General features: G+C 41.7%; 1 protein-coding gene across 18 annotated transcripts in view; it reads left to right on the top strand.

The window, feature by feature from the left end:
* The window catches only part of NRXN3 (neurexin 3), a 925,309-nt gene that overhangs the window by 283,478 nt on the left and 629,629 nt on the right, over window positions 1-12,202 (top strand). For 15 of the 18 annotated variants that reach the window (XR_001412018.1, XR_001412017.1, XR_001412016.1 and 12 more), the window contains 2 exons: window positions 4,273-4,476; window positions 11,115-11,141. Coding sequence is in view for 14 of the 18 variants with exons in the window: in XM_014941872.1 (XP_014797358.1) it covers window positions 4,273-4,476; window positions 11,115-11,141 (231 nt within the window). In the remaining 4 variants the exon portion in view is untranslated. The remainder of the gene's footprint in view (window positions 1-4,272; window positions 4,477-11,114; window positions 11,142-12,202) is intronic. The other 3 variants (XR_001412019.1, XM_014941879.1, XM_014941874.1) reach the window with 1 other exon arrangement.

Below are 12,202 nucleotides of genomic sequence, written 5' to 3'. Positions count from 1 at the left end.
GGTAATGGTATGCTGAGCTTTGGGATACAAAGGTCCTTTTGTAAAGCATCTGTATAACCCCTGGAAATAGGGAAGGAAGGCGTCATCTTATCTTTATTTTTTCCTTCTTTTTGCACTGTCATCTTTCTGGAAATTTCAGGAAAAAAGATATATTGCAGTCTGAGAGGCAGGGCAAAAAGACCACAGGGAAGAGCAAGAGACTACAGAAAAACTAAATGGGAGAAGAAAGGAAAAAGGCAAAGAATGGAGATTAATACAAGAAAAAGGTTAGAAAGCAAGAGAAAGAGCATGAAGAGGTCTTGAATATTTTTCTGTCTGTATTCTAAGAATACGCCTGTTGCTGTCTCCCCAGGAGGTTTATGCAGAGCCTTGTGGGGAAGCAGCAGTGAATTGCTCCTTTGGATGCTAAGTGTAAAATTAAAGCTGGCAGCATCTCAGAGCACAAGACTGGGAAGCTAATCACTCCTAATAACATATTGATTTTCACAGATCTCTGGCATTATGTCAGGGCAGTTTTGAATCAGCACCTGGTTTCTTCTTCTTCCCATCTCCAGGCTAATGGCAATGAAGCTTCTGGCTTTCAGATTGCAAATAAATGCCTCTCTGGATCTTTTCATCTGTACAAATCTGTGGGTCTCTGAAAAATGGTTTACCCCATTGCTCCTATGCGTGTCCTTGTGAGACGTCCAAGTATAATAGCTACCCTAAAAGTAGAAGGGGGGGAGGAACACACGTGTATTTTAAATGTGGATAACTGTGGCGCTGTCTTTATTTATGGTGTTGGACAACAACATTACAGTCCCATTGCTGCAGATGGCCGAGGACAATCGAGTGGATGCCTGTATTCAGGCAGAAGTTGCCAGCACCAGTGCCTGGGAGGCTGAGGTCACCTAGTTGTTGCCAGGTTACGTTCAGCCCTGCGCAGATTTGCTGTATGTGTTGTGCAGCTGTAACATGCCTTCCTCAAGATTTGGGGACTGACTGTCAGGACAAGGAGATAGATTTTATTCATATGACTGCTACCAGGCAATACCCTCCTCTGAAGGGGTATTTTTGTAGTTGGAGGGAATGGTGTGCTTGCAAGGAGATGTACTGAAAAAGCTCCCAGATACTGCAGCTGGTGAAGACTTGCATGGTGAGGATGAAATCTCCTTCTTTTTAAAAGATGCTAAGTGCATGGGTGATCTGAGATGGGCCAGGCCCAGGTCAGCACAGGGCACACACGAGAACAGAAACTCATCATCTCCTGTGGTTGTGCACAGGCTGTTTCAACTACTGCAGGCTATTTAATTTCATCTGCTTAATTGTGACAAGGATTCATTGCTCCCTGTTCAAGGCAGGCCGACCAAAGAAGGAACAGTTATACCTGATTTAGACTACTGTGGGATGTCAGTTGGAACACTGTCTAGACTTTTGTGTCATTTTCAGCAATTCTAGGTGGTGTTCAGATCCTTCTTACATAAGTATAATAATAACAGGTGGGTTTTCTTGTTTGAGGACAATAATTTTTTAGCAATGGGATCAGTGGAGCTGAAGGACACGAATTCTTTTCGAAGGGAAGAGACTCATTATTACCAGGCTTTCAATTTGTTGTCTTCTAGTGTCTGCAGAAAAACTCGTGTTCCCGAGGCACCTAACGCGTGGTGCTGTGGAGAAGGAAGCAGCAGAGCTGGGGCACTTGTGTCAGCTACTCCCACTCGTAATCCTGATATCCTCCAACCCCCTTCTCGCAGCGATTCAGGCGCCAGGGCAAGCAACTGTTTCATGCAAGGCACATCTGAGCTGAAGGCGTCAAAAGAGCCATTTCATGCTTGACTGCATTTTCTAATACAATCCGCAGAGAGAGAGAGAGGAAAGAGAGCACGGAGGGTTTGTGTGTACATACGCATTGCCTTTGAGTGTATGTATAATATACAGTACATTTAGTTCCAGCTTGCAGCTGTGGGTGGCAAGTAAGAGGTGCAGACGTGAGGGGAAAGATAATTGTGCATTGAAAAGAAGAAACCTTTCCCCCACCTTGAGAAAGAAGCTTTTGTTCCTTCTCTGTTTCTTGGCCAAGAGAAGATGTGAGTCCTCAGGGCAGTGCTGGCAGCTGGTACCCAGAAGGTGTCTGTATGGCTGAGTGGGTGTTGTGTGTAGAGAGCTTTGTGTGTACGGACCATGACAGTGTGTGGGGAGCGCAGCTAAGAAAACTGGTGAATAGGGAAGCACTTCACAGCCATCTTATTTTAATGGTGCTCCCAGAAAAGTTTTCTTCTTAATGGGTTTGCATGTCCCATGCCCAGAGAGGTGCTGCACACCAGCTATCAGTGCAGTGGGTCGCTGCACCAGCACAACCCCAGTGATCCCCACCAAATGTTTTCTAACCATATATACATCTCCTCTGTCACTTTGTCAGCTTGCTACTTATATCCTTATTTATCACCTCATTTTCATGTTTGTTACAAATTGCATTTCTGTTACCGGCCATTGTGGAGCCAGCCATGGGTCCTTTCCAGCATGGCATATGGCCGGTTCTCATCCGGCATGGCGTATGGCCAGTTTCCCATCCATCTACCCTACCCTAGCATCTAACATTTAAGCATTGAGAGGATGTAAGGATTGCCTTTGCCAGGCTTGCTGTTTCCCTTTAGAAGTTCTGCTCCTGTCAGCATGAGTGGCCTGACTGGGAAATATGGGACAAAGGGGTGAAACATAAGGAGAGCATCTGGATTCCAAATACATGTTCTTGCAGTTGGTTAAATTAGATGGGGTGTTAGTTTTCTGGGGTGTGTGGGTGGTGCCTGCTGAGAATCCCAACCATTTGAGAAAACTGTAGCTAAACTGGATGGGGCACTGGTAGGAGTACTTTATGGAGCAATCCTTTCACGTGCCTAGGGAGCTGAACTGGTATTTTTTTTAACGTCTACGATTTTTACATGTAGTTTTGTGGTATAAGTCCTACATGAAGCAATGTCTACCACTCTGCCTTTGCTAGGCTTTGGCTACGGGGAGAAGGGATGTTCTGATTAATACATTAATATATTTATGTAGATTTGTAGATTTTGCAAATAAAAATGCTTTGGAACATATTCCCAGACAGAAACAATGATTGCCATGCTGTAGTGGTTGCTGCAGTTCTACCACAAGACGTTAATTCTACCCCCTTAGAGAAGCATATCAGTTTCTGCCTGCAAGACCCTGAACAAATAGAGAATGCTAAGTACTATAACTCCTTTCCTCAGCTGAACTTTCTATTTTCTTTGACATCCTCAGAGATGATAGAAAAATATAATTTCTTTCCTTGTTTTTTTTTTCTTCTTTTTCCTCCTGGAAAAAGGAGGCACTGGAACAGCCTGCCCTGGAGGTGGTTGAGTCACCATCCCTGGAGGTATTTAAGAAACATGTAGATGTACACTTCAGGGCATGCTCTAGTGGCGGAGATTGTAGGGGTTTTTTGTGTGTGTATGGTTGGACTCGGTGATTTCAGAGGTCCTTTCCAACCATGGCAATTCTGTGATTCCTGGCTTTCATTGTGCCTCCATCTCCTGGCTTTTCCTGTGTTTGAGTGACACTTAAACTTGCAGCGGGGTTTGGTTCGTTCCTTTCTTCTTTTGCTTTGCAGTGCCATTGGGTGTGTCAGCAGAGCTCTACTAATATTAGTTGTTAGTAAAAAATAGGAAAAATATAAAACCACAAGCCAGCATCAATCCACTGTAGAAAAGACATATTAGGAAACTTGTTTCATGCGGTTGCTGTTTTTCTTTAAAGTGCTAGCAATGGAAAGAAATTCCTTTCTAAAAAACCAACAGCTCTTAAGAGTACCAGCAATAGGAACTCTGACCCTTCAAAGGCAAGACTAAATGCTCTAGTAGAAGTGTTGTAGACATTGTTTAAAGTGGTGATTACAGCCACTGCTAGGGAAGGCTGGACTAATGGAGGAGAGTACATTTTCTGGAAGATGTGAAAAATGAAGGCTTTGCCAGCTCATTATCACAGAAGGGCTCTGTGTTAACATACTTGTCCTTGGGATTATGTCTCCATGGGTACTACCGCGTCCAGTTGTGGTGAATACCATATCTTTATGTTTGCTGCTTGTACTTGCCACATAAGGTTGCTGGATGCAGTTCACCAGTTCCTGTGTTTCCCCCAGTAAGTACCTTACTATGGCGAGTGGTATGGTTTCTGTAAACACAGTGCTCTGTGGTAGATGCCATGGTTCTTCAGGAGTGAAGATTGCACAAAGGTGTAACTTCTTTTCATTTTTTGCAATTGTCTGCTGATTCCTTGCAGAGGCCTCTATCTTGAGCTATGATGGCAGCATGTACATGAAGATCATCATGCCTATGGTCATGCATACAGAAGCAGAAGACGTGTCCTTCCGTTTCATGTCCCAGCGCGCTTATGGGCTGTTGATGGCAACCACTTCACGAGACTCTGCGGACACACTGCGCCTGGAGCTGGATGGAGGCCGTGTCAAACTTATGGTCAATTTAGGTATCGTATAAAAACCTTCCACTGCCCCTTCACTATTAGTGTGGGCTTGTGATTAATGGTTTTTTAAATAATTTTGTTTAATTTCTGTTGGTTTGATTGGATTGGATTTATTTCTAAAATAACTGCTGAGACCTTCATAATGATATTCTCTTGCGGAGAGAAATTCTCTTCTGCACTGCTGCATGAAGATTTGCTGTCAGTTCTTCGTTATGGACAGTGTTGGTTTTTAAGTCTTTAAGTTTTTAAGTTTCCTTTCTTGGTCTGGGACTGGTGAGCTCTGTGTGAGACATGCTGCTTGGTCCATCTTTTGATCAGTTACATCCCTCATTCATCCAACATCACTCAAAACAGTCAAAGCTAAACGTGGGAGGAAAGCAAAATGAATATTGTGGCAAGCAGAAGTCCTGGGAATCTCATGCCCTTTACAGAATTTGGCAAAGTTTGATACAATTTGGTCTATTTTGCTACTTCACTAATTATTTCTATTTTCTAATTGCTATGTGTTTCAGCCTTTTGGGCTTTTTATATCTAGTAAAAAAGCCTGTTGTTTTGGTTTTTTTTTTTTTTTTTATTGTGTCTTTATTAAAATGAAGGCAATAATAAAAGTGCACCCCCTCCTATCCCAAAGGGTTGTGTTCTGTCTCCTTAGAGTTACACTTTCCCAGAAAATAATAAAGACAGACAATCAGAAACAAGTGCAACAATAGCAACAATGAAAAAAAAAAAAAAACAACTAGGAGTGAATGTGCTGTTAGATTAGCCTCAATCCTTTTTCTTGCCAGTCTTTAAGTATTGTACTGAATGACAAATAGGCTTTTTAAAGAATGTAAATAGATGAGTTGAAGCTTTCTTTCACTTTTCAGTGATGCAACTTGTTGCTTCATGTGAATCCAGGAATATAACTAAGAAGAGATTCTGAGTCGAAGAGGCAGAACTATCATGATAGTGTGAAATGTTAAACCTCTTCTAATATGTAGGGTACTCTATATGAAGATGTGTGCATGGTCTGTGAAAGCTTATGTCAGGTTTCAAAATTCTAAGCCCCACTGGAACAAGCTTTTGCATTTTTTGAGCTACGAGTATCAGCATCTTCAAAACCCTGCTGTGGTATTATCAGGAGGAAACCATGTAGTGCTTTATCTGTAGAGAGGAAAAAAAAGTATTATACACCTATACCTGTAGTAATAGTTCTTGTTTTTTAACTCCTGATATCACAGCTAGATGTGGTAAGTTTATCAAGGTCTTGCTGCTCCATAAATGAGCTTAAGTGGTGATTTTAGGGTTCCTCATCCTCACCTGGGCAATATGTTGTCCAGCAGTTGTGCTTTGGAACTAGCTTGTTTTTCAAAATTGCTTCTTGTGTCTCTGGCTTTTAAAGTTCAAGTCAGCCCCTAATATCTGCTTTTGGAATAAGAAAATGAAGAGAAGATGCATTTAAACAAGTTCATCTCTCTTAAAAGCAAGAGTCCCCATCTGAAGGGCTATAGAAACCCTTGCTTTTTATTAAGAAAACTGCCAGATTTCATAAAAAGTTGTCAGCTTTTCTTCTGAGGAAAGTACCAGTTGCTTGATTGTGTTATCTCTTCATCTTCCTTTAAAATCAAAGAGTAGGAGTTTCTCCTTTTAAGTGTACAGGGCCTCCTGGGCCTCCTAGACTTAGACTCTATGTGTATACGAGGAGACCATATTTAGACTACCCTGAATATACTTGTAATTTTTTACAGTTACTCTTTCCACTTTTCCTTATATCATGCTGGCAGACAGTATATTCCCTCAGGGCCTGTCAACATTGTGTGTCTGATTGACGCTGGTGACTTTTAACTCTTGCTGGGGTGTTACGCCATCACCAAGCCTAGAGGTGGACAGTTCACCTCTTACTATCTGACATCTAAAAGACATGGCTAAAGAATTGACATATGGTCTACACATGTTTGGAAAGAGGTGTGGCATTAGTTTAGCACAGGGACAAAATCTATAAACTGGACCCTGTGTTAACTGAAGGCTATTTTTGTGTAGTTGCAGAGACTGAAGCAGTGCATATGCCAGATTTGCCAGATTTTCAGCTGGAATTTTTGTGAGGTTGAATTTTCCCCCAAAAGTGACTAAAGGCTGCATCGGTGGAAACGTGTCAGCACTATCCTTCTATGTCCAACTCAACGGAAGGGTAGTTTAGACTGTTGGAACCAGCACTGAGCTTCATCTCTCCTCTTTTATAAAGCTCTCAGATATATTCCTTGAAACGGGACTTTCCTTCTGTCAAAACAGCAAAGTTACCTTGCTGTTGAAGAAACAGAATTTGAGGAGGAATTACATTATTAGAGCCACTAATTTTCAGTTGTTTCCTCTAAGTCACGTCTAACTCTTTAAGGAGACTGTTCATAGCCAAAATGTCACAAATGATAACCAAATCTTCATTATCTGACCCTGCCAAAATCCCCCTACCAGTGAGAAACAGTCATCAGCATTGCCTCTGAAGACGCTGAGTATGCTCGGTGCTGACTTAGCTGCATGTCAGCATCCCCCAAGTGTCTAACCCTTGACAGATGTGTGCACACAAAGACTGTTTTGAGTGGTGAGTTATTTAATTGTGCTTTTCTTACAAGTCATTTAAAACTATTACTAAGAGCTGTCTCTTTCTTCTCTTCTTTGATCTATTCCATTTGATTACTTATTATCATCTGTGTGGTTACTGAGGTCTTTCCAATGTTGTTTTTTCTTTTTTTTCCCTTTTTTTCTTTATTTTTTTTTCTTTTTTTTTAGATTTTCTGTGCATTTCAGTTGTAAAGTTTTCCCATACCCCATCAGCCATGGTAAATCAAAAGATGGTATTCAACCCTTCAAAGGCCTGAAGCCTGCGGCCCGCACAGCAAACAGCCCTGAGAACAGAGCGTACAGAGCAGCCTGCAGGGGCTGGCATATCCCACTCACCTCCTCACCACCCAGCGTCCAAACCAAACCGGGGGGAGATGCTTCCTACAGCAGGCGTGGGTGGGCACGGGCAGCTGGAGGGAAAGGAAGAGAGGTGATGAATAATTCTCAGAGGAAGAGGGGCCAGGAAGTTCTTTTCAGACCTTTCCCATGTGGGTGCCCGAGGCACTGCAATCTGCATGTCGACAGCACGTCTCACAGTGGTTTAGAGTGTTTGTTGTGTGAAGGTTAGAAGTCCAAATGTGATACACATCTCACTTCTGTTGAGAAGGACTCTGAAGAAATGGGTCTAGTGTGGAAGGAGAGAGAGAGAGAAATGAAGCCAACGTGGCCTGGAACATGCTTGGGAATAATTTCTGATACTAAGAAGATGTGCAGAAAGGGAAAGAAATGGCTGGTCCAATAGGGAGATACACCTTCCATTCTTCCTCCAATTGATGAGTTGGGAGGGTTATAGTGTCACTGACTTTTATTAAGTCATATTTCAGGATTTTTTCTTTCTGGCTTGGCTTATCTGCAGGTCACTGGTGACTAGAATGAATACTGCCTGCCTCTTGTTAATGAGAGTCAGTCCTCTTGTAAGGAAGTGTAACCATCCCTCTTGCCTATCTTTTCATAAGATGTCTCCTCAGGGGTGTCAGAGATGTTTTTGCCTCTCCAAAATGAAAGTTTCTTTTGTCATTCCCACATACAAACAGAGCAGGCACATTTTTCTATTTTTCTTTTTTAAATATATATGAACTTTAATGCCAGATTTCCTTTTGTGCAAATTATACACTCGTACCTGCAAGTGTATGCTCATTCACAGTTTCTCATTAATAAATTTCTTTTCTATAATCAGTAGATACAAGTGCTCTAGAATTTTTTTTTTTTTTAATTGTCATAGACGTATTTGTCAGCTGCCAGTTACAGGAGGGTGCACAGTTGGACTGCATGCAAATAGGAGAGACACAAGGAGCCACATTATAACATGGGGTAAGAGACCTCATCTGGTTTCCCCATGGGAAATAACCTAGAGTGAGCTTAGAAACAGTCAGGCCCTGATTATCTTTCTTGTCCTAGTCTTGCCTTAAAGTGCTCTTCCATTACCACATGTGGATGCTCATCAAAAGGAACAAACACTTTGTCCTCACACAACAAAGGTGAATTTTGTTCCTGATTTAAGGATAAAACAGCCTGGGGTCTGAGCATGTCAAATAAATATCACTATTTTCAGGCACAAGGATACAAATGTTAAGAAATACAGGCCTAATTTGCAGAGAGTTCTGCCCACTACTAAAGGTACCTCCATTCAAGCAATGAATCCCTAGTGTTAGCTAATTGCAGTGGAGCTATTTAACTATTTCCAAGGAGAGAGTCTTTGGCCCGTTTTCCAGGTGATATGCTCTGGAAAACCTTCCATCTGAGCACTAAGGAAGCAGCTTCTGGATTACATTGGGAATAATAATGAAAGAAAGTAACTGTAGAAAGTCTTTCCCAGCTCATCCTGCTGGGATGAGGAGTTCATCCTTCTCCCTTCACCTGGAGCAGGCAGTGACTCAGCCTGGGAGTAAGCCCTGGGACATGTAGTTATTGCAGTTATTGCTGCAAAACAATTAAAAATGCAAAAACTTCTCCACAGACATGGATAACACAGCAGTGGTTTAGTTCCTAATTTGGATGAGCGTTGCTGAGGACCAGCCATGTTTCCCTTTCCAGCACACTTACTGGTTAGCCCCTACGATATTCCCCTGTTGTTCCAGCCCCAACACCTCTCTTGGTCTCACTTGCTTGCAATGTGCCTGGGGAGTCTCTCTTGCTCCTGCTGTCACTCTCCATCGGGTCATAGAGGGAAGTCCCCCAGCGTGTCCTTCAGAGCTCCCCTTACCCCACCCAGCTCCTCCAAGGGATATAGCCACCACTGTACGGTGATCGTACCAATTGCTCCAGGGCTGTTTGCTCCCACTTTTCTGTTGCGGTTGACGACACATGACAAACCTAATCGCACAAAACCAAACCCAGATTTTCTCAAGAGAAGTTCTGCTTGAAAACAGACTCTCTCTGGCTATGCTGCTCCTGATTGGTGTGCCCCTCCTCATTATAGCTCTTTATTTATAGACTCTTATTCTTTCCCCTATTTCACTTTTTTAAGAACCGCATTTAGTTTCAGCTGCTGAAATAATTTTCCTACATGTGTCTGAGTACACGTACAAAGAGTCTGGTTAAGCAGCAAACTGCATTATATTTCTTTGCCATTCTGTATAATCTCTCTTGCTGGGCCATATCTCTGTAATAAATACGACTGTCCCTACTGGTCAAAACTTAGTTGTCCAGACAGGCTGTCCAGTAGCATGGTGCTATTATCACTGGCCTTGATTTCCTGAAAGAAGGTCAGCATGGCCCAAGATATGTAATAGCACTGAAACAACAGCCCTTGCCCATGTCAGACACCAGTAATGGATGTTCACAAGGCTGTAAGTAGGCATTTATAAATGAAAGAGCCTCTTATGGGTCATATCCTGAGATATGCTGAGCATTAATGTATTAAATGAGAGAAGCAATGCTCAGAAGCCCTCTAGCTTAGGCTCCTCTACCTCAACTTGTTTTCTTTGTTCAGACTCCTCAGTTACCATTTATTAGATTCCACAAGCATAACTCTATTTTTCTTTCCATGTACGCCTCTCCGTCCTTCCCTTGCCTGTAGCCTCCAAATGAAGCAGGGCCAGCAAAGGTTCCCAGACCTGCCACTTCACTGCCCATTTCATCTTCTCCCTGAACGTTAGGAGCATCCCATTCAGTCTTGGCGTTCAGACAGCAAGACGAGATTGGGCTCTGAGGAACTGGCAGGGCTGGGGACCTTTGGAAGAAACCCCCATTCCCCCTGCCAAGCAAAACAAACAAACAAACAAATAAAAGTATTCCCAACCTCCAGAACTAGCTGAAATCTGGGCTGGGCGTTCGTGCGGTTAGCTGTTTGCAAGTGGCCATTTTATGATAGGACACAACTGGGCAGTATATTAACCCTTTCCTCGCCTGAATGGACAGTGTCAAAGGTGTCTGTACACAATTTAAGTGTTCTGGGCTGGCATTGGGGGAATAAGAAGAGGGTCTGTCTTTGGGAGAGCTGGAAAGGGTTAAATATTGCACCAACAAATCTTATAGGCTGATTTTACAGGTATTCTGTGTTGGACAGATGGTGTATTTATGCAATAACAATACGAATTAATTCAAAAGAAACCAAGTGTAAAGGTTGACTTTGAGCTTCAAGCTTCTCAGAGAAATTGCTAAAGGACTTTAAAAAGCAAAATGACACTGGAGTATGACTTGCATTTTGAGGGAGACTTTTTTGTGCCTTAATTGTCAATTTTCTTATTGTAATTCACATCAGTTCATGGTCTGGAGCAGAAGATACTCTTAGATGCATAGGTTTCTATAAAAAGAAAATAGCTTTTGGTGTCAACATGTGGATATATATGTATATTGCTATATCTCTCTATACATATGTGTATATATATTTTTATATATATATATTTATGTAACAAATATTTATGTAGAATATACTATACATATACACCCACACTTGAACTTGTTCAGACTGTATATAAGTATAAAATGGCCACATCTCTTTGCGTGTGTCTGTCCCCGGAAGGGTGGACTGATTGTTTTTGGATGTCTGCAGCTGTTACCTTGAAGGATGCAATTTCATCTTTCATTTATTTTTCCCCATCTAGACTGTATCAGGATAAACTGTAACGCCAGTAAGTTTTCCCTCAAGTTTCATTTTGTTCTCTTTCTATATATATTAAAATAACTTTATTTTCTTTGCTGTTTTATAAGCTGTTTTTCTTTTCTTTTATTTTTTTTTCTTTTATTTTTAAAAAACGTCTTCTGAAATTGAAGGGTTGGGTGGGATATGAAGCTGGGGGGGAGGCGGGAAGACCTTACGGTGATTGTATGTGAAAATTTTGTGTTAGGTTTCTCCAAGAAGGAGATGAACTGTTATTTCATAGCTTTGCAGAAGAGCACCTGAGGAACCTGATGAGCTGATGTTATATTTCACTGGTAACCTGTTGTCTTTATGAAAACTTTTAAAGAACCACATAAGAATACCAACAGGTACTGTATGCATTTCTCCACTACAAAAAAGCTATGCACATTTGAAAAGCAAAACAAACCCACCTCAAACTCTCACTTCAGAATGGTGACAGCTTAACCTGATATTTATTCAAAGTCATTTTTATTTGTGTATAGAAGAAGGAAAAATTAGCTATTAGATTTTGTTATGTGTTATCAGAGTTACTTGATAACATTTTATATGGGATTTACTACTCTTAGGTTTCTGTAGTAAATTCCAGCTGAGTCTTTGGGTCACTGAAGATCGCTTTGAGTCTGTATAAGTAGGGAAAACAACTTATAAAATCTCTGTGAAAAATAATAGTGAAAGATCTTATCCAATTCTAGACTAATTGAACAAACTAAATCTTTCCTGTTCTGCTTCAAAGAGCTGGTCGAAGTTGATGTAGGCCTCAAAGTAAAAATCGCTTCCCGAAGAACAGAGCTGTTTAGGTCTCAAGTGTGCTTTGGGGCTTGTGTTACTTGATTCCTGAGCTGGCACATCTTCTGTGTTAGATTTTATGTGGAAAGATTTATGGAAGGCTAAACATGATTTTGGAAATGCTATAAGGCAGGGATGGTCCATGTGTTTTCTAGAAGCTGTGGTCTTTTTGTGGACTCGTGAGCCCCATCCAGGCTAGCAGGCAGGTGGAAAGAAGTGTGTTGCAGCCCCAAAAGCAAACACAGAGCTTTCAAGTAGCAGAGC

This window comes from Calidris pugnax, unplaced genomic scaffold (genome assembly GCF_001431845.1).
Source record: "Calidris pugnax isolate Ruff unplaced genomic scaffold, ASM143184v1 scaffold56, whole genome shotgun sequence".
In the NCBI taxonomy this organism is placed as follows: Eukaryota; Metazoa; Chordata; class Aves; order Charadriiformes; family Scolopacidae; genus Calidris; species Calidris pugnax.
The sequence above is the reverse complement of the archived record's forward strand: the minus strand, read 5'-3'. Positions and strand labels throughout refer to the sequence as shown.